Source organism: Limulus polyphemus, unplaced genomic scaffold (assembly GCF_000517525.1).
Source record: "Limulus polyphemus unplaced genomic scaffold, Limulus_polyphemus-2.1.2 Scaffold184, whole genome shotgun sequence".
Lineage (NCBI taxonomy): Eukaryota > Metazoa > Arthropoda > Merostomata > Xiphosura > Limulidae > Limulus > Limulus polyphemus.
In genome coordinates, this window is record NW_013665794.1 from 38,449 (window position 1) to 62,438 (window position 23,990).

The window sequence follows — 23,990 nt, forward strand, 5'->3', positions numbered from 1 at the left end:
TCACAAATGATTTTGCCCTCACAATAAGACAAAATGGCCATGGCAGGTATTGGGTTAAATGCTGAGACTGTCATAATTCTTAAACAAACGTGTAGGATTAAAAGTTATATTTTCCTATGTATAACAATGCCTTCAAATTGTATCATCTTTGTGAAACTCATGTCATGATAAACGTTAACATTTTCCTTACCTGAAAATGTATTTCTGATAGACACTCCCCTCTTCACACAGAAAGCTATCTTTCCTGGGTATCTGCCTAAGAGATTTGTATGCCACTAGCCTTTAGGGAACTCCCACCTGAACTCACGAGATTTCTTGTGATTTGCGCTACTGCATAATGACATTATTATGCAGCAAAAGCCCTCCACCAATAGGATGGCAACACAACCTCCCTATACACTAGCTCCCTCTATGCTCTTTCACTCATGATCTTCATTCTTTGACAAGGCAAAGAATACTAAATAGCACTGGAAGTGGGGAGGAAGGGCAGAAAGTATGTGAAGTGGTGAGTATCTATTGGAAATATATTTTCAGGTAAGGAAAATATTAATTTCCAAGGCAATACACACCTCTTCACACAGAAAGCTAGAATCCCACATTGATATGGTGGAGGGACTGGTGCAAAATTTACCTAGATGAGTTCCTTTCAGAAAGCACCTGAAGGAAACCCATGGAGTGTGACACCCAATAACAGGGGCTCCATAGGGGAACATTTGTAGGAGACTGCATCACATGTTTTCCAGGGTACACTCTTTGCCCAGATTGGAAAGAAGGAAAAGGCAAACAAGCCCCATGTATCTTAGGTGTGGGCAGAATACGAACATCCAAGGACTTGCACACAAGAGATCGGAGAGCCAATATGTGTAGCATGATTGGGGGGCATTCAAACTGTACCTAGTTTTCACCTCAACTCTACCATCTGATGTGGGAGGAGGGCACAGGAATCATTAGTGCATGTTAGTATCTGCTGTCAAACTCTTGGACCTACACTAGCTGAAGAGAGTGCACAGAATGCATGCCATTAGTGTGTCTTGCCACAACTCTACCATCAGACTCTTGGACCAACACCAGATGCAAGAGGATGGCAAGACAAGATAGTGTATGTGCAGGAGGAGAGCATGAATTGTTTTTAATGCTCACCTCAACTGAACAGAACAGAAGATGATTGTAGGTAGTAGGTGGTCAACTTCAGTCCAAAACCAGGTGTATGTTTTCCAGTCTGTGTTAGGAGGATGGTTCAACCATCTCCACTTCATGACTAAGAAGCAGAAGGGGAAGGAACTTCTATTTCAAAAACCCAGGCAGGGTACACGTGTGCAGACCCAGTACACCTCCAACAACAGGCCACCCGAGAACCTGACATTCGGGCAAGGGTAGGAAAGGGGAATGCAACATGGTGGGTAAGTTCTGTTCCAGAAACCAAGCAGCACTAGGAATTTTTTCTTTGGTCCTTGGAAGGTGAGGATCCCAACCAACCACATGTGTGAGGACTTGTGTAAACTGGTCCTATGCTGATCCAACACCAGACCACCCAGGAACTGACATCTGAGCAGCGGTAGGATGGGGGATGCTGACATATTTTGAATAGGAGTATATGAGGGTGACCTGTGCTACACTGACAGTGTCACCACTGCCCCACTTCCCACTGAACTGACACCTTTCATTCAGCCCTCAGCTATTCTGTTCCAATCAGTGTGGGTTTTTCATGGTCCACTACCCCAGTGGCTAGTAACTGGTAAGTGATACGAGTCTCCACTCCACTGAAAGAAAGGAGGAGGAGAAAGTCACAGTGGTGAGACACAAAGAAATGCTCGGACCCCATCAGTCTCCTTCCAGATACAGATAGGTTTTTTACTGGATAAGCATGTGAACCGATTTTGAAAAGCCAGCAAGTGCAAGCCAGGAAGCAGGTAGAGCACCCCTTGGTGCTTCCAGTGTTTTTCCATGATAGTCCATGGAAGAGGTATGGTTTGGATCAGACAGTAGATAAATATCAGAATATACCACAAAGATACCTCATATGGTCTTGCAGAACACCCGATCTCAACAGTGGGCATATATATAGGGTCAGGGCAGATGGTGTGAGTAACTTCCGTTGTCCTGGCTTGATGTATAATTTCAGTAATTAAGTGTACCCCAGGTAGCAATCCCAGCCATGTGGTAGAAGCCTTTGTATTAAAGCTGGAGAAAAATGAAGAATGTACTCACCTGACTAAGGACAATGAGAAGACATAGTCCACATGCCAGCCCAAAGGTTCTCATCAAGCAGCCATCAAAAATGTGGGGCAAGGGAATAGATGAGGTGACAGACTTGATGGGAATAAATATGGAAAAGTCTGTGAAAATTGACCCCAATGAAGAGTTGCCCAAACAGAGCAGTTGGCAGACCCAGCCTGTAAGGGTAGATGGAGACAAGTCCCTGGAAAATGAAGAATCCCAGAGAATATAGAGGCAAAGATGAGAGCCACAAAATGTGGAGGTACAGGCAAGGTAGCACCAAACAGCATGAACAGGGCACAACAGATGTTCTGGGTCGGACCAATCATAGAGGTGAGAAACAGAGAGAAGGAGCGATCATTTTCTTAACCTTCACAAGTCTTAGGGAGGAAAGACCGGTCAGAATAAAGGAGAAGATATGAATGATGGAAGAGGGTAGAGGAAGAATCAACAGCATAGATGTCTGAATGATGGTTCACACAGGGAAGGGGTATGAGAAAATAGGTCTTAAATGAAAGGTGGTATAAGAAGCAGGTGGCCATCAGTTTGAATGAGTCCTGGATAAGAGTGTGCAGAATGACACTGAGGTCCCAATCAGGCATGGGAACAGTGCAGGAAGGTCGATGGAGAAGGAAGGATCAGAATAAGATGGAGAGGACTGGGGAAAAAGCCACCTTGTGGTATCAGGAAAGGTGAAAGTTGGTAGACAAAGCGGCCTGATAACAAATAACAATGGAGACAGCCAACCCTTTGTCACTCAGCCAAGTAAAAATGGAAAAGAGATGGCCAACAGTGGGACAGTCAGGAGGAAGGTAGTGACAGATGAAACAACACCGAAAACCTGCCATTTTTATTTGTAGATGGACAGAATAGACAGACAACAAGAATGGAAAAGGAAGAAGGCTACCTTATGGGAAAGATTGGCCTGACAGGTGATGGACCGGACAAATCCCAAACATGAACGTAGAGGGATGTGATCTCTGGATGAAATAGTGACATGGGAGGTTGAAGCAAAGAAGGTAGGGGAAGAGAGGGATGGGTTGACAGAAGACAAAGAAGAAGGAATCAGGGTTGAGCCATCAAGAGGATACCACAATGAGTATTGTAAATCATTGCCAGGACCCATGATAGGATGAAGAATGGGAAATAGGAGACCAAAAGAAAGGGAGCTTGGAATTGAGAGATGTGGTGAAGGCAGAAATGAGTGGAGTCCCCTGGAGAGAGCACACCCATCAGAAAACCTAAAGGTGAAAAGATCACTCAGTGGGCTGAGTACGGTCCAGCCAAGAGTGTCACTCTACAATTAGGTTCATAGAGCCCAAAACATGACATGCAATGATGTGAAACCCCTGAGAATTGGCCTAATAAAGAAAATTGAGGGTTTGAAAACAAAGGTTCCTGGATCTGGTACCTCCTTGAAGGTTTATGTAGGAAACAACAGTGGAGTTGTCAGATTGAGCCATAACCAAATGATCCACTAGGAGGGTAGGAAATGGGAACATGCCTGATGCACTGCCAAAAGTTTGAGCACAATGATGTGAAGTGAAGACTCGTTCTGGTTCCAAGTGCCCGACATAAGCTTGTTCTTAAGAGATGCCCCCCATTTTGAGAGGGAAGCATTGGTGAAGAGGTGTAAGTTTGGTTTGGGTGGAGGTAGAGGTACACTGACAGTATTATTGGAGTAGTCCAGCAACCAAGAGATGTTTGTGAGGAGAGGATGGGAAAGGAGAACAACCGAGTCCAAAGGTTCCCATGAATGGTTCCATTGGTTGTGCAAGGATCATTGAAGGAGGCACATGTGAACACAGCCCAATGGAATAAGCAGTTCCAGGGAAGCTATGGTTCTCAAAGCAATAGAATCTCTCGAGCAGTATGAGTAGAAGAGGCATCCTGGTGACAGAATTCTACAGCACTTGCAGACATAGAGGAGAAGGTTGAACCCGACTGAGAAAAGAGTGGAAAAGTTCTCCCAGGTGATTCAAGTTTTGGGTGGAGGTAAGAAAGGATTTAGAAGTTTTGACAAGCCACCCTAAACAGTCAGCTTCCTGCAGAGGAAGAGAGGTATGAAGATAAGACTCCTTCTGCAAATGGGACAGAAGAAGTCAATCATCCATGTAGTAATGGAATCATAGACCAACTTCATGGAAGGGCACATGAAGGCCCTGATAACTCTGCTAGACATAGGAGGCTGATGCAATGCCAAATAGAAAAGCCCTGACCTAGAAGGTATGATCCCAATGAACAAACTGAAAAACATCTTGAAGATCCTGCGATAGGGATAAGAAGGTACGCATTCAAGACATTGATCTTGATCTCATCCACAGTCTGAGTGAAAGAAAAGGACCAGCAGAGGGAAAAGAAATTTTCCATATGAAAATGAGGGACAGCCATGTAGTGTTTGAGAGAGGAAAGGTCGATGACTGGCTGCCAATTTCCAGTCGACTTGGGAAGCACAAACAGGCAGGGTAAAACCCTAGTGAAGGGTCATGTACCTGCTCTATAGCCTATTTGTGCAAGAGATCCTAAACTGCATCTTCCAGACATTAAACATAGATGGGATCCATGGGAGGATGGAAGTAAATGAGGTGTGGTCTGAGAGATGGAGGGAGAGGACAAATGAAACCCATCTGTTTGCAGATAGGTGTTCCCAAAGATGTGCATACCATAGTAGACAAGTGGCTGTAAGATCTGAATCCACACCGTAGTTACCAACAAGCCTGGGAAGACTAACATTAGGCTGAAGACTTTGAGTAGAAGGAAAAGGGAAAGAAATATGGGAAGCAGGAGAACTAGAACAAGACAAAGAAATGGAATATGGGGTGTGTGAGACAGGTGAGTAACCATGGAAGTTAGCAAAGATCGATGTCGGTCAGCTTCCACACATGATTCAATTGAATGATGAATACCACAAAATACAGAAAGGTGAATAAATAGTGCAAGGCAGAGTTCTCATAAAAAGGAGAAGGGAGATGGATATGGAACAGAAGGGTATCCCTACCCAACAAGTTCCAACAACAAAGCAGGGAAAGGGCAGCAGTAGTAGTACGAGCCATGGTGGAAAGGAGAAGGAAATAGGAATTGCCAGCAAAGTCACCTGAGGCTCGATGAAGTGCCTCTGTCATGAGGTGCAGGGACGAAAGGTAACAAAGCATGTAAAGGAGGATTAAGTGAAAAGGGGAGAATTGAGCACTGGAGAGTGAGACTGACCCCAGTGAGTCTGCTCCACAAAGAGACAAAAGAGACTCAAAGGTTTGTGGCTCCAGAAAATGGAAGTTCAAATGACTATAGGCCATGATAAAGGAATCTGAAAGGGGAGGAGGATGAGGCATAAGATTGCAGGTACAGAATTGATCTAAAAAGGAAGTAGCAAGAATACTAATGTAAAGAGAAGGAGGAAAAATTAAATTCATGAGAGTGAGGGTTGTGAAAGACTGAACAGGAAATGTCGTAAGACACAGAATGAGAGATAAGACAGAACATACTTGAGAGGTTCCTAAAGCATAACCAGGAGGAGGAAATAAACAGTCAAAGTCGTCTTCCTCATCATATTCCCTCTCAAAACGAGAGGAAGGAATGGCAAATGAATGGACAGATGCCAAAACTCCCGGCTGCATAAAGGAACCGACTACCCTATGCACAATGGCTGTCAAGTCATCCACATTTAATGTGCATCCAGTAGCCGAGTTTGAAATTTAACTAGTGTAAGAATATTCCTTTCATTCATTCTAGATGTTGAAGTAAAATGAACTTGAGAGTTCACAAGTGGAATAAATAAAGGAAACAATGTATCTTTATTAGATGGCAAGTCTGTAAGTTACAAACAAAAACAAACACGTCTTAGTTGTGCAGTGCTGAGGAAAAAGAATGACTATCATGAGTGCAAAAGCATAGAGGGAGCTAGTGCACAAGGAAGTTGTGTCACCCTCTTACTGGTGGAGGGCTTTTGCTGCATAATAACATCAATATGCAGTAGTAAAAATCACGATAAATCTTATGAGTTTAGGATAGTGGCATGCAAATCTCTAAAGAAGACGCATGAGAAAGAGAGCCTTCTGTGTGAAGACACCTCAGAATTAGTTATTAAGGGCACACTTAATCTTTATGATCACAACACTAACTATTCTCTAAGATGAATGAAATCTGACTATACTCTGGTTAAAGTCTACTAACTCTCTTCTCAAATGATTTCCTTTCCAATTGGTTATAACAACTAAACCATTATATATATTTTTTTAAACTTATTAATTGTTAACGATTTACTTCAATAATAATTTTGTTTTTTTTATTAGCTAGAGCTTTTTTGTACAAAAATTTGATTGTTAGGAATGTAAGTCACTTGCTTACACAGTAGATCTCACTGAATAATGCTACACACTGAAAAAGGTTATTATACTTTTCATTAACTCATGCATTACTTCTAAAAAATGGTGCAATAATATCAGTATATTTTATTATCATTTAACAAATCTCTCAGAACATTAGCTAAAACTGATTCTTTTATGGAAAGTGAATACTGACATTCTACAATGGAGTGCTCATATATTTCACATAAAATGCAAGAAAGTTTAAACAAAATTCTCCTCATTCTAGCCATTTCAATTAAGCAGAAGCATAAAGTTATGGCATGAGATACTAAACAAATATTATCTCTACTGTAAAATACTTACTTTTCTGTCTACTAGGTAAACAAAACTCATAATAAAACTTTGTTGAAAAAGCAACTTACAGGGTATACATGATCACACCACAGGCCCATCTGTCAAAAGGAATTAAAACAATAATGCAAGTTATTTAACATTTTCACATTGACAGTATAATCAAGCTTTTATTACAAAAGTTAGAACAACATAAATTATTGAAAACAATTATGGAAACATAACATGTGACACAGATACAGGAGTTCCAAACAATGAGAAATTGCAACAGAGTTGTCAATTTATCATTAATGCAATACATTACCATGGCAAATACAAAAAGAAAACAAACATGTTGTACAATGCACTAGTATTTTGTATGTGTTTTAAACAGACCAGCACACCTTGCATTCATGGTACCATAAGTGTATCACAGTGTGATAGTGAAATATTGTTACAAGTGTCCTGTATTACTCTCCACATATTTCAGCTAAGGTATAAGCCCATACAGAGCTTTAACAATATTCATATTAGGAAACTGTGCAGGCCAGGCCATGGTTGTGAGTGTTCCATCATACTTTTTCTTTCATATATTATTTCATTACATTTCTTATATAATTGAGGTCACTGTCTTGCTAAAAGATTAATCCCTGTTCAACAGGTCTTTTTTCTGAAGGCATGACATAATGGATAAGAAAACGGTCATATCTGTCAGCAGTTAAGGTGTCATCATTTTGTGTATATTTCCAAAATAATTGACTGAGATGTAATCCATACTTGTATTGGTCCTCTAACATGCTTCACTGTAGATGTTGTTCATTGACCATGATAATATTTTTTCTCTTTGCCACAGAAAAAACTATGGCTGATTATTGCAAAAGAATTTCCATTTATGTATAAAGAGCACCTTCCTTTAGCTTCACTCAACCCATTGTTTAAATTATGGTGCCCATTCTAATCTCCTGGTTTGGTTTTCTCTCCTAAGCAGATGTATTTGAGCAGCTCCACATTCACTGAGACTTCTTTGTGCTAATATGTATCTTACTGTTCTGCAAATATCATTTACACCTACACTTAGAGCCATATCATTAGTAAAATCTCTACTGAATTATGATATATCACATATGATTTTCTTGTTCTGATAATGAAACTGTTATATTATTTTTAAAGCTACACAAATATTTTTATAGAACATGAATTCAGGTGAAATATTTTGGTTTAGCAATAAACATACAAAATGAGAAATCTAATACAAGATGGAATAATTTTATAATTTCTTATTTAAAGTATTTTACAATGAACTTTCATAAAATTCAGAAGCTAAAAACCATACAAATATAAACCTTTCTGTAGAAAGATTATGTTCTTTTGTGTTGTTTGCGCAATTTGATTCTAAAGTTTTTTGTGTATTCCCCCCCCAAAAAAAGAGTAAAAGACCAGCATATGTCAATTGAACAGACCCAGTTCCTGGAGATATAATTATGTTTTGATCATAAATAATCCTTCTAATTGTAAAATAACTCATATGCTTATTAGAAACAACTTACATGTCAACTTCTTGGTTGTAACCTACTGCATTCTCATACATTGAAGCCTTAAGCAATTCTGGAGCCAAATACCCTGGTGTTCCACACAGTTCTGAAAAATAAATTTTCAAAGATTTATGATTATAATCTACATATATTTATCAGGTTGACCCTACAAAATATATAAGTAAATTCTCAAAGTGCATTAATATTGAAGAAATTCTTCAGAGATCTCCTTAATAACACATTATGATTCTGCCAATGACCAACAACTTTAAACCTCACCATAAATTACTTACTATGTCTTCCCAATACACTTTCAGATTACTGATTGTGTATGTCATTACTTTCTATTAACTCTATCATACCTGGGTACATCAAGTTAACACATCTGTTGTATGGATTGTTTTATTGCATTTAAAAAAAAAATGAAACAGTTTTAAACTTCAGAAGAACTTTATAAAGATTATGTATGTAGTTCCTGCACACATAAAATATCTTATTTTTATATGTGATACTTGTATGAATTTGCAGCCTTAAGATGTCTAAAACATTTTAATATGATGTGTATTTTAAGAAACAATTTAAAATACTTAACTTTCTTGTTTGTTTGCTGTAAAGTGCAAAACTACACAATGGGCTATCTGTACTCTAACCACCGAGGGTATCAGAACCCGATTTTCAGTATAATAAGCCCACTGACTTACCGCTGAGCCACTGAAGAGGCTACCTTTCTTGTAGATTTTAAATACTGATTTTTATGATTTTTTTATATATTCTTCTAAAACTATACTATAAAGTTTTTACTTTATAACACTAAATCTTTTCTTTATTTTGACTTAAAAACATCACACAAAGTTTCATTGTATTTGTGATTACAGGAGTATGATAAAAACGTTTTTTTTATCATGTCAAAATTATAAGCTGATTTTATTAAATGGAATTTTCATTTAATACATGTAATAAGCTTAATGTCTTACATTAGTTTATATATGTATATATATATAGTGGAAGTGCTACTGTCTTACACAGTTAAAAATAATAGTTAAAAAGCTTTATGTGTTTAATATCATTACTCTATAACTTCTGAAAACTGAGGCAGTTACATCACACTAAGACAACCAAGATTTAGAAACAATGATTAACTAAACTGATAAAATTAAACTTGTATTCAAGTCACAAGGTGAAATTAGTGCTATTTTGTTTAAACTATTATATCTTTTTAACCGTTGTCTATTAGTGTTGTATTATACTCAGAAAAACATAATGAAACTCACAAACACTAATGAAATCATTCAGATCATGTTCAAATCAATGCAAAAATAAAAATTTGCTAATATTTATTATTATTTATTTTCATGCGTAAGATTAAATAAATAACACTTTTAACTGAATAAATTTGAAATTCAAAAATTTCTTTTATTGTTTGGAAGGATTACTACAAGTTTAATTTTTTATAAGTTTTTTTAAGTTCAATGATCTAATTTTGTTATTGACGCAGGATTCACCTACTTGGATGTGATAGACTTAAATAAATACATATTTTGAACAATTAAATGGTTTGGGATAAATTTTGTGGTGAAAATGTCCCAAGAAAACTTTATTGTAATATGTTTCAAGAAAGTGGCATGCATTTTCAAGCTACTAATATAATATCTTGGATTGTTAAGCTGTACATCAAAGTTTTTATATTAAAACTTAATCTTGTGATTCAGCTTTCTAATTGTTTCAGCACAAAGCTACACCACAGGATATCTGCACTCTGTCCATTATAGGAAACTGAACCCCAGACTTTGGCGTTATAAGTGCTGAAACTTACAGCTGACCCACCAGGGGACAACTTTCTAGACTGGATAGGTTATTTATCACAGCTCAATTAATTTCATTATTATGACATCTGAACTTGTGAAATGCAAGTTGGACAGTCACCTAGACTTTGAAAAGAGCAATAGAAGATTTTTAATATAGATTTATAACAAAAAAAACAAAAAGAACTTTTAATATTTCAATGTGGAAATCTCATAAAAAAACAACACTCTTAATTTCAGGAAGTTTTATCTAATTTTTTTTCCTTTCAAGACATTACATGAAAGACACAACCTAAATGTTATAAATGTCACAGCTGTTGCATTTCACTATTAAGTCACTTATGTTTACCTTACCAAATAGGCACTCTTCTTGTTTTACAGTTTTGGCAAATCCAAAATCTGTAATCTTGACACTGAACTCATCATCCAAAAGAATGTTTTCTGGCTAATATAGCAAAAATCAGAAAAAGTGTTTTGAGATAGTCATGAAACACAGCACAAAATGCAATGTAATATAGATGTAAATCACTCTTTGATATATGTTTTCAAATATACTGTTTAAAACAATTAAAGGATAACTGAAAATTGTAGTATTACAGTTATAACAAGACAAAACCACTGACAAACTCATATGTGTAGGCTAGAAAAAAATCCAACTGAAACTATTTTCAATCACTGATGACAAACTAACAGACGAAGAAATTGGAAATCCAACAAAATCCAAAATTCATTTAAAAATAAATCAACAGCTTCATTTCAATAGTTTCATAAAAATATAAATATCTGTATCTTATAAAACTGCAAAAACAAAACAACAACAGCATTGGGGACCAACTAGGGGGGTTGTATTCAAATTACTATGTTTTAAAAATAACAAAATTTTCTCTTCCTAACTTTTGGCTAAATACTTCTTTTTGATACTTTACACTACAGTCACATTAAACAACATTCCACAAGTGATTGAGTAGAAAGTATCTTTACACATACCTTTAGATCACGGTGAACTACATTCTTAGAATGTATAAACTCTACTGCTTCCAAAAGTTGTTTCATGATAGTTCTGCAGGAACAAAAAAATGTTTCTTTTAACAAAGCACCTAAGATATGTAGACTATCATGTTTCACCAAAAGCCAGAAAAATGCACTTTTGTTTATAGAATTCAAGTCATCCTGATGCTAAAACGAGATGCTAGATTTACACACTTTTTTTTATGTAACTAAAAGCTTTAATTATTTACATAAACAAAATAAATACTTGACTGAAATATTACTTACATGTAAATAAACAGCATAACTTCAATACCACCACCACCACCACAACAATTAAGACAAAATTTCTGAGGCACACTATACACAGTCTCAAGAAAAAAAACTGTCAAAGTTAAAATCTTACTATAATGGATGTAGCATATATGTCAGTATCTGTATATGTAACCCAAACTTCTGCGATATCTATTGAATGGCACCACAAAAATTCTTAAAAAATTTCTCACATTGGGTATTCAAATTCAGACAGTTAAAAACACAACTTTCCACACAGATCAGGGGTGAAAGGCCATGTAATTGCATTTGTTGACTTGCATTCAAAATTTTACTGAACTACTATTTTATAAATTTGTGTCATTAATTTTGGTATCAAACTGTAGATTATGATCCAAATTTTAGTATTCTATATTATTTAGTTTCTTAATTTAAAAGTAAATATTAAAAAAACACACCTAAACATCTATTTTTGTGTGTCATGTGATATGTTGAATGCAGCACTGGTTCAAATTAAATGTTTGTGATGTCAAAATACAAATTCTGTAGTTTTGTATGAATTAGAAACTCATATTACTGATACTGACAAGCTAGAATATAAAATAAGAACCTCCTATCTTTTCTATTTGCTGAGATATTGCTCATGTACTGAATGAAATGCTGTGGTCCCGCTCACCTCTTTCCATTTTTGGAAACAGTCCCTTATATATACATAGTTCTATATATGACATGTGAATAATCAATCAAAAGCTCAGAAAGTCCCCCTAGTGGCTTTCTCAGCCATTTTAATGTGTAGGATGCCATCTTGTTCTTTCAAACCAAGATTTCAAGGAGATAGGTTGTGTTTTTAGTTTTCTCAAAAATTCAAAATATTTTAGACTGAAATACAGCTTAGTTACTAAGCTTGATAAATTATAGTGGAATTCTGTGGTATCAATATAGTAATTTATGATTTTTTTGGTTATTCAAATGTATATACAAAACCTAAAAAAAAATATGTTTGTTTCACATCCTCCACGTGCGAAATTTCTTAAGGCTTAGCAAGCAATGACAAGCAGCAACTGAGTACAAAGGTTGTAACTAAAAGAGATAATTGTTCGTTTTACTTCTTTATTTACTGCTGTGTTTTAAGAAAAATAAGTTTAAGAAATTATTTGTAAATAGTAATAATCTATGCACATACATATAATGTATAATAATTGAAATGTGACTGTATCTTACAAAATACTAGTCTACTAAAACACAGCCAAGACAGATCACTCTGTAGAGACTGAAGGTCAGTTTTATATTATTGGATATGGTAAGATGAGTGCATTTGTGCCACATCATTGTAACTTCTGTATTGTTATCCAGGCATGACTGATAGGTCAATATAATAAAATAATAAATATATATATAAATGTATAATATTATCAGATTTAAGCTATTTAGTCTAAACATTTGTTTTCGGGATATAATTTGTAGTCATTCTAGAATGAAAAAGGCATAACTTATATTTATTTCCTTTTTTTATGGTGGTTATGAGATCGATCAAATCGACCAGACCCGTACAGATATTTTTTAGTGAAAATAAGATAAAAATATAATTTTTCTTAAGAAATGTTTAATAACTATCTGAACATTATAAGAATTGTGTATGTGAAACTTGAACATTTTCTGATGCATAAAAGTATTTTTAATCTTAAAATGAAAATTACTTTGCATGTTAGATAGGGAACATGTGAAAAGAGAAAAAGGCATGAGAAAAACATTGCTTTAGAAAAAATCAAAATTAAATATCTTATTTTTAAAAACTACATACTTAGAGGACCTTTCATCTCAAATTTAAAAGACTTTCATCCACTAGTTTCATTTTTGTAAAGAACTTTCACAAGAGTTGCATACCTACTGTAGGTCATAGTCAAAGGGTTAATTAAACTAAATACACTTCAAAAAGTGAAAAGCAATTATAATGCTAAAGAAATACATTTTTCAATTGAATAAAAAAGTTAAAAATAATAACATCATTTTAAAATTCTCACTAACAAAATTATTATACTTACTTCGTTTTTTTCTCAGAAAGAGCAACTACATTTGTAAGGTAATCAAACAATTCCCCATTTTTACACCTATAAAGAAGAGGACATCAAATTCACATCTGTTCTCACAACCAGTGCAATTAGACAAATTCAGTGATAAGTGTATAGTAATGAAAACACTCAAAATGCTACAATCCTGCAAAAAAAAAGTAGCTTCTGATTGGTAACAGCATAATAAAATACATAGTAACATATTTTTGTACACAGACCTTTGTTTATTACACACGTATTGCAGCTTTTTTCATGTTAGGAAATGGTTGGTTTAGAATTTCACACAAAGCTACATGAGGACTATCTGTGCTAGCCATCCCTAACTTAGCAGCGAAAGATTAGAGTCTAGTCATTACCACCCACCACCAACTTTTGGGCTACTGTTTTATCAATGAATAGTGGGATTGATCATCACATTATAATGCCTCCACAACTGAAAGGGCAAGCATGTTTGGTGGAATGAGGATTCAAACCACCAGATTGTGATTCGAGCACGCTAACCACCTGGCCATACCAGGCCGTGTTAGGAAATGACATGAACCATTTGTGTAACATATTTGATGCTCATTTCTGAATCAGTTCTGGAGTTATGTTTTGAACTGAAAAACAAGCAGATGTCATCAAGCAATATAAAATAACCTTAGAGCACTAAATGCTGTTTGGAGGCAATATTTTAAACTGCTCTATGCCGAGACCAAAAACAGTTGCTTTTTTTTGTACTTAACATATTTTTTATTTTCAATAACACATAAGTGAGGCATGACATAAAAGAGTACACAATTATTCTAACAATAAAATAACAGAGAAAAATCACAAAATGCTTCTATTTATGTTGAAATGAAACAAGGTTAGAGTGAAAAGTGTGCTGTTAGTTTGATTTCATTTTTGTCTTGTCATGTTATGTTGGTAAAAAAAGTAATAAAAATAAATTTTTTTATCAAATAATACCCTTTTTGACTTACGTATTGCTAAGTACACTTAGTTTAAAATTTAGTAAATACCTTTACTTACAATTCAAAAACTAAGAAGATAAATGTTGTGGATTCAAACACATCATGAAGTTCAACTGAAAGAAAAAATTAGCAGTCATTATAAGTACAAAAAATTAGCAAGATCAAAGAAAATGTAACACACAAACATAAAAGTTATACAGTTCAAGCTGTGGGACCAAAAGGAAAAAAAAGAGAACTACAAAGTAAAAGCAGTTGTAACTTACATTGCATTTTTAATTTTAACCCAAACAAGCTTTTATTAAACATTATATATATATATATTTTACACAAAACAAAATCATATCTTTTAATAAATTATTTTATAAAAGATTTGTCTTTGAGCTTATGAAGCTTTTATGGAGTTGTTCTGAATGAAAGGTGATTTTCATATTAAGAATAAAAATACTTATTTTCAGCTTACAGTTTTTATATTTCATTTGCCTAACTTCTATAACCTCCTAAATGACATCAAAAGGTTTTTTCAGTAAAACTTTACATATCATCTCTTATTTTCTGTATCCTCACACTAACTGTACTGAAATCACCAATGTACAGCAAAATGAAAAGTGGAAAAATATAGAATAATATCAATAATACATTTTCTTCTTCTTTGAATTGAAAATTGATTCAAGAGTTTCAAATTAATTATCTTTACAAATTCAACTGTTAGATGTTTCCTCTTATGCAGGAAATGAAGGAGATATGAGAGCCTCAGCATCAAAAGCTGCATGTTTCAAAGATATATAGAAGTAGGGTAAACCTGCTCCGCATACAAACTGAGAAAGGCACCCCAAGTAAATGAGGTACAAGGTGGCAGTTAAGACTTAATTGTAGAACCAAACCAGTCACCTCAAATTAAATGACTCCCAAAGAAGAATTGAAGTCACAACAGAGGAATCCATGTGAAAAGGGGTAAGTTCAGGCCAAATGTCCAGAGTAGTAGAACGACAAGCCTTAAGAATGTAAATTGTAAGTGAGAGCCCCACAGCATCCAATGAACAAAGTTAGGTGTCATAGTCAACTCAAGGGGAAGGGCTGGAAACTGAATGACTGATCATTGTGGATGAATTTAAATAATAGAGGAAAGACAAAAGTTGGACAGAATGATGTCTGGCTGCCATCCTCCCATCTTCATGGGAATGAGAAAAAGACAGGAGGAAGTATGCCATGGTGTATATGAAACTGATGAGATAGAGAGTAGAAGAACAAGAAAAATTACTGAGAAATTACCTGAGGAACTCAATATGTTATAGCAAACAAAGTCTACAAGTGTACAAAGTACGAGAGCAGAGCCCCACAGGACCAGAGCCATGGGATGGCAGCAGGTACAAATTGCCTTCTCAAAGTTGATGGATCTTGTATGGTAAAAAGAGGACAAAGATCAGAAGAGGAGTGAGAAAATATGACTGCTGATGAGCTGCATCAGCTCAAAATGTCAAAGTATAAAAAATACCCTCCCCCTGAATAATATAAAAACACATTACAAAGAAAGGTTCAAGACAGATGGACTAGAGAGAAGATTGAGAGAGGCAAATGTCAGAAAGTAAGGCAACCTGATAAAGCACATCCCAGAAATAAAGAAGCCAAGTTAACTAGAACAAAATGGGAGAAAATTCAAGTGCAAGGTGGAAAACAAGTCTGTGCAAGTTGCCTCAGTAAAGCTGACAGGGTCATGATGCAAAGCCCTTAAAAGAAGAGAAAGTATAGGAATGAATAAAGAAGTTTAGTACAAGAGGAAGATGAGTACATGGTAAGAAAGATAAAAAAGAGAAGGACAAAAAAGGGGACCCCTAAACTGAAAGAAGAGATTCAAGGAATGGAAGCTAACATAACAAGGCAGACAAGTGAAACTTAGTTGAATGAATGGCAACAGCCTGTTGTAGGAAATACAAGTGTAGAGGAAGACATTTCAAAAGTCTTCCTCCTTTCATCTTCAACCAGACAGAAAATGTTCCATATACTGCCCTCACCATTAAGAGGTTGAAGATGAAAAAAGATATACTGTAACTCCAACATATTGGCTAAGGCATGTGAATTGTGTTATATATACTCAATAACGACAAACATAAGTAAACAGAGCGTCATACGTCAAGCAACTGGAATTATGAAGAGGAAGTTAGCTTTGCACCAAAACTGGACAAACTCCCAAAACCACCGTAGAAGCAAGAAATACAACAAACTGAACCCAGCATAAAAGGATTGTGGTGTTGCCTCAACTCAACTGTAAGAATGGGGTAATATCTATAACAGGTATTATGAGTATAAATCATAAATCACTCAACCGTAAATGCAGGGAAGAGACATCTAGCATCCGGAATTATAGGTAGGACATGGAACATTTGCTCAGTCATAGGAACATTGCAAATAAATCACTCAACCGTAAACGCAGGGAAGAGACATCTAGCATCCTGAATTATAGGTAGGACATGGAACATTTGCTCAGTCATAGGAACATTGCAAATAAATCACTCAACCATAAACGCAGGAAGAGACATCTAGCATCCTGAATTATGGGTAGGACATGGAACATTTCCTCAGTAATAGGAACATTGTACATATGTCCTGTAGCCGGGAATTATGAGGCAGATAAAGCCCTCCAAACTCAACTGTAGGAGCAGGGAAAAAAAACCTCCTGCAATCAGAAGTAACGAGAAGATGGGCCTCAACTGCACACAACCATAGGAACGGGGAGGTGTTATCCCAAACCTGGTATTACGAGGAGGATCCCATGTAGGCTGGACCTGCTCCAACCTACATGTTATTTTCTTTTGATAGCTGTCCACCTGGGAAAAAGCTTCCAGGGGAACCAGCATTGCCCTCTTCTCACTGAGTGAATAATCATGAGTATAGATGGTGAAGTAGACTCCCTCTGGTCCACCACCCCAGTGACTGGGAATTGGTAAGGACTCTTGTGCTCCACTGGAAGTAAAAAGGGGAACTAAACGTGGTGGGGAGTCCAGAGGAATGTTCACACCTAAGAAGGCACAATGAGTGTCTGCGATACCATATTTTGAAAAGCAGATCGATCCAAATTTCTTCAATCAAAGGTTCGGCAGGGATGGGCAGAAATCCCCTTTTGCTTTACTTATGAAGTTCATAAGTGATGGTCCACCACTGAGAGAAATGTACTGATATCTAGAAACATATATATAAACCACTGGGTATACTACCAGTGGTCTTGCAGAAACACCCCATCTCTAATGTGAGCATTATAGTGTAATCAGTAAATAGTGTGGGTTTCATGCAAAGCATGCCTGACCAGGCAACACCTGCCACAGAATGGGATCCCATTATCAGTGGTTAAAACTATGACTGAAAGGAAGTGATGAAACTTATCTCAGTCAAAATCTAATGCAAATGTGTAAAAATGACACTGGAGGGAAGCGATATTCACCAGAGAAACATACAGTCAGATCGTGCAGATAATGAGTGACAAAGATATTGGGAGTAGTCCACATTCTAGTCTGTACGATCTCCTCCAATGGATGGCGAAGGTGAGAAGCCAAAGATATGGTGATATGATGAATAAGATGAGAAGAAATATTGTGGAGATAGTGACCTTCCATGGAGAATATGCCAGCCTAACAAGTTGACGAACCCAACCAGGTAATGTAACAGGGGTAGATCATAGAAAAAGGAAGGGTTCCAGTGAATAAAAGTTGGGAACTTAAACCTCCAAAAGGAGGCATAAGGAGCGAACCGGACAAAGAAGCCAATCAGGATAGGAATGGGAGGAGTACCAGTGGGAGATGGAAGTGAAGAAAATGGATGTGAAAGCCAAACAGCCTTCACAGACAGCATAGGTCTGAGGGAGAAAAACCAGTCAGGATATAATATGACATAAGAGGAATGGTAGATGAAGTAGGTAGCATTAACATCTGATCAACAACTTCTGCAAACAAGGAGGAGAAGGAAATAGGTCTTGAGGGAGAGATGGTAGATGGAATATGAAGAGAAAGGTTCAAAGGCCCACACTGAGAGTCCAATCAGGAAAACCAAAGGAACATGGAGGATGCATGAAGAAGTGGAAAAAGGAGGGAAATGTACAAACTATCTAAACCTACATAGTTAACAAAGTACTTATAAATATCAAATGGACAATGATCTAAATTTATCTAGTCTACAAAGTATGTAATAATAACAAATGTGCAAACTGACTAAAATTACCTAGAAAACACATCAATAATCCATTTCTAACTTACCATTCATCTAAATTAACATAGATGACAAAGGACACCCAATTATGTCCAACACTGACAAAAATTAGGATGATAAAGCACAACGATTAAATTTATCTATAAAACAAAATAATAATCAATATTTAACTTGCAATTCATCTAAAGTAACACAAATTTCTAACTTACTAAAATCCAAGCACTGATGACATGTAATACTTAATTCTTCCATGTGTAAATAAGGGCAAAGCCACACAAAGGGCACTGGAGCCATGTCTACTATGGGTATATCAACTAGATGTGAAGTGTACATGTTAAAAAACTTAACACAGATCCCCTGGGAGAACTGAAAGCAAAAGAAATAAGGGAGGAGAAGAAAAATTCACTGCCAAAGTGAATGACGTGGAGGCACGGCAACTGGTGGAAGGTGAAATCTCTTGAAGAGGTGTAGAATGTGACAGACCCAAATAAGAAGGTGCCAGAAAAAGAGAGTTCAAATTGTCTTCTCATAGATTGTATTTTTCCTCAGAAACAATGTTACATTGAAAAGAAGAAGAAATCACCAGCCAAACATATGAATCTAGCTCCCTGCAAATTAAGACCTGTACTTCCTTTGCAGATAAAGTCTAAACCTATTCCTGAAAATTCATTTACCAGTAGCATTTTCAACTGTAATGGGAAATTCTGTAGTCGACACATAGATCACAAATTCATGTGAAGATCTTTTATAATTCGGTAACAAGAAAATAAATGTAGAGAAGCACATTCATAAATGGTAGTCACATCCAAAAAAACTCACGTATAAACAATTCCGTGCAAATCGAGAAAGTGAGGATTGTGCGGGAATAGCCATTATAGGTGGCTCAATATTATTATTGGAGAGTAGTCACATGATATGTACATGTTAAGAAATAGCACAAAACTGATGGGATATACAGACTGGTGTGCTGATTGCAAAATTTTTTTACCAATGCTTAGAGGGCAAAAGAAGATCGAGATAGCTTTGTGTAAAAGAGGGTATGACTGTGTCAGAATTTTAACGTTTACATTATATAGGAAGAAGAGGATCTAACCTCTGAGAGTCTAAATAAGGGTTCTCCAGGCAATGGAAAGCCAAGGCATGCTGATCCAATAAACATGGAGAACAAGGCATGGCAGCACCGTCTCTCAAATGATCAGCAAATCTCCTCGTATGCACAGCAATTTCTGACAAAGATGGAAGGACCACGTAATCAGACAAATTCCCCTAATAAAGAAGGAGAAGATTCACAAGCTACATGAGAAATACTCAAAACATTACAAAGTTGGCATACTAGTTGCAAAAAAAGGTGCAGGAGGCTAGTGATTAGCTGTCTGAGCAAAGGAAGGTACCAGAAATATATAGTCTAAATTCTCACCAGTTGGCATGTAAGACTCTGCCACTCTGTGTATGAAGAACTGCATGTCCTCCGAGGAAGGTACCCCCTCGATGCCTCGGTTACCACACTCGTGTTTTTTCAGTAAAATAAAAAAATACACAATAAACTCTAGACCCACTAGAACAGGTCTAAAAGAAAACATCAAAAAAGTAGTAATAACACTGAAGAGAAATCCACAGTAATCACGTAAGATCTTCATTGTAATTTCTTCCATCGATAAAAAGTGAATAAGAAGTAATAACGGGGAGCTTATATACAGATCTGGTATAAAGGGCACATTGCCGTAGGTGGAGAGTGTCACAAAATTAAAATTGCTATGGGCGATATTGTTGGGTATAAAGACTGGAGCAATCGAGGTATAATTCATACCAATACTTTGATTGGTAGAGAAGAGAACTTTTCATTGGGATAAAGCTAAAGTGTGAGTAGAGGTAAGTGTCTTTTAGAACTGGGGTTACAAGCAAAATAAACTATAGTAGAAGAAATAAAAACAATAAACCAAGTTTTTATTTATTTGGAATTTAATTATGTTTTACTTTATCATGGCCTTTGAGAGTAAACACTTCAAACATATAAAAGAATTTAGATCAACAAGAATGTAATAGTAAGCTCCAACCTGAATGGTGGTATCTTATGATATTTGTTTCTTTACCCAAACACTACCTTACATATGTAATGGACTAAATGGTCAAGTCAAAGACCCCTAAGGTTCAAGTATAGCTGCTCCTTATTTTGAAATGAAAATGGGGATTGAATGTCATTTTTTGAAATTCACCCACAACCATAAGTATAGAGCATGTTCAGTGGCATCATGACTCATAGGTTGGATCCTTCAACCTACAACCTGGCACACTAACTTCTAAGCCACATCTAGGCCAGATGTACAAAATATACATTGTTTGCACTTAATGATTCTATTGCAAAATAACTTCCTACACAATGTAATATCTGAATCATTAGATTTTGAATCTACTAATAGATGAAGCCATACGTTTAAAAAATATAAGTATCATTTGTTACAAATCGAATATTCATCACAATTAGATAATATTTTTATAAATGACGCTAAATTCAGTCATAAAAAATGAAGATTAATTAGGCAACATTACTAAAATATTCTCATTGTCTTTAGTTAACTGAAACATAGAAAACATATAAAAAACAAAAATTTTTATTATCTAAAGAATTTTGTCATATGGTATTATTGAACAACTAAATAATAGTAAAGAACTCAAAAAAAGAAATATAATTCCAAATAGGAGTAAAGATACAGCTTGAACTAAATAACCAAACATAAGATAAATAATGAAACTTAGGTGATACAGCTAAATGTACTGAACAATTATTGTATGATTAATCATGTTAACTATAAAATAAATGGATGTCTTGAACAATCATAGATCAAGTTAAATGAGAATTTTTTTTTTTTATAAGGTGTTTCTATTTATATATTTTTTCTGTCATTTAACATTTAGGTACTATCCAAACACAAGTGAACAACTCCAATGAATATCACAATAGATAAGTATTATAGGTAATATAAGATGGAGCTTAGAACTAGTACAACAAATATAAATATACAAACAAAAGTTACAAAATATAAAAATAACTATCTTGAAAACAAAACTTTGCTAACAGCTTAGTACACGGTAACTATAACAACAAAACATATCACTAAAGATGTAAATATAGCTACAATTGTTAATCTGAAATGAAAAGCACAGTAATAACACTTTCAACTGAAGGACCAAACATTAAAACCAAGGTGTATTTATAAAGTAGGGGTGGAGTTTCTGATTTCAATCTTTTCTGCTGCTGTAACTTTATAGCTTGGGTGATTTTTACCTTGATAAACAATTTCAGATATATTAGTAATCGACAAGCTATGTTTTTTTATGATGATAAGAAGAAACATAAAGACCACAATGTTGAGAATTATTTCTATTCCTAGCACCACAGTTTCAATCCATTGCTCTTTCTCTTATGGATCTTACAGTTTCTCCATTATACATGGAGACAAGACTCATACATGAAATAAAGGTTAGTTTGCATTAAATGTATGCATATATACACAAAACATTTTGCTAAAAAATAACTTACAAAAAATTTTGTGAAAAAAGAAGATGATGGAAAGATAAGTAAAGAAACTTTAAACTATATAAGTAATAATTTAGACTAAAAAAAAATTCAATGCCATGCCCAAAATGTAGTAGAAATCATTAAGAAAGGAAAGAATGGATATAATAACAATACCTACTGATGTATGGATGACCTGCTACTAGTTTCAATATGTGAATTTCTCTCAAGGTTGCATCTCTTACAGAAATTCCAATTCCCTGTGAATCATCTGTATCTCCACTGATGTCAATGATTTTTGCTGCATATTGTCTTCCTGTTTCCTTTTCCACACATCGTCGTACTGTACTGCTAACTCCTCTAAAAGAAAAATAGAGTTGTTTTGATTTACACAAAAAATACATAATTAGACTGACAGAGAGAAGTACAGACAAATAATCACTCACAAAAGACTTGCTTATTACAACCATCAGTTTAGTCTTGTCTATAATGACTAGATCTAAATGCTAAAATATTTTCAAATACTGACAAATAATTAGCTCAGTATTATCTTAGATTCTCATGAAATAATAAGAAACATTAAGTTAACCATGCAATGAGTAAATTTGGTGTTGAATAGTTAAAAATGTAGGTATAAAAAGATTTGGTCAACTTGGTTGATGATCTTCGAGTCTGATTAAAATATCTACAATTTTACTATAATTCAGTATACTAATACTAATCTAAAAGGGATACAACAGAAAGAGAATAACAGCATGAGTTTAAAAAATATAAAAATGATTTATAAGGAAGTAATTTGTCTAATGTGAATTTACATTACATATATATATATATATATATATAATACATTACATTGATAAACTATATTTCTCTGGGAAGAGTAATACCCAGGATAATTTCAAATTCTGTTCACAAATTAACATATTTAAATAAATATTCAAGTTCAGGTTTTAGTAATGATGAAGATTTTTTTCTCAAAAAAGTTTTTATTTAAATATTTTTTCTGTTTAATGTATTTTAATAAGGATATTTAAAATAACTGTTCACTGAATAAACAAGTTTCTACCAAAATAATTATCTCTAAAGGTTATATTATCTGAATGTTACTTATGCATATTCAGCACAACATTCTTGTTCAAAATTAACTGTTGGTCACAAGGAAATATAAATTCTTTAACACCTCTTGCCAAGAGCAGTTCAGAACTTCAAGCATATCAATACATTTCAGAAAAAAATAACACTTTTGGCTAACTGCCTTTACATTGTATGCTTAATTTGTCTGTAAATTGTCTACCAAGGTTGCCAACTGGAAAAACTTCATCTATTATCTCTTTCCACATGCTTGTTCATAGTAAATGCTAACTAACTAAAATAGACAATAAACTACCTATGCTTAGCTGATAACTTTACAGCCTCATTTCAAGGTAGTTGCAATAGTATCATTAAAGATTAAACAACAACTACAATGGTTTAATGGGAAGTTAAAAGGTTAAATATCACCAGTTTCAAACAATATCAGTCACCATAGAGACAAATGGTAACTTAAGATAGTTGAAAGAGAATTTTAATGTTAAAACCTGAAGACTGAGTGGAGAAGAATTATGGTAATTTAAATGTAGAAATTGTAAGACAGCATGTAACACTATCATTAAAAAATTACAAGTACAGAAATTACTCAAGAAATTTTAACTGTTTAAATATAAAAATACAGTGAAACAGCAAAGAATTTCATAGAAATTTATGATGGTTGCTTCTCATCATAATATAGTGAGACACTGTCAGAGAGGAATACAGACAACTAATCTGGGTGGTAAT

At 35.0% G+C, this 23,990-nt stretch overlaps 1 protein-coding gene across 3 annotated transcripts in view; it reads right to left on the reverse strand.

The window, feature by feature from the left end:
* LOC106478142 (phosphorylase b kinase gamma catalytic chain, skeletal muscle/heart isoform-like) overlaps positions 1–23,990 on the reverse strand; it is a 64,277-nt gene that overhangs the window by 34,031 nt on the left and 6,256 nt on the right. For all 3 annotated transcript variants that reach the window (XM_013938658.2, XM_022381677.1, XM_022381678.1), the window contains exons 3-9: positions 22,357–22,535; positions 14,526–14,580; positions 13,488–13,553; positions 11,173–11,245; positions 10,540–10,630; positions 8,399–8,489; positions 6,944–6,973 (exon numbers count right to left, since the gene is read on the reverse strand). In XM_013938658.2, coding sequence (XP_013794112.1) covers positions 6,944–6,973; positions 8,399–8,489; positions 10,540–10,630; positions 11,173–11,245; positions 13,488–13,553; positions 14,526–14,580; positions 22,357–22,535 — 585 coding nt within the window. The remainder of the gene's footprint in view (positions 1–6,943; positions 6,974–8,398; positions 8,490–10,539; positions 10,631–11,172; positions 11,246–13,487; positions 13,554–14,525; positions 14,581–22,356; positions 22,536–23,990) is intronic.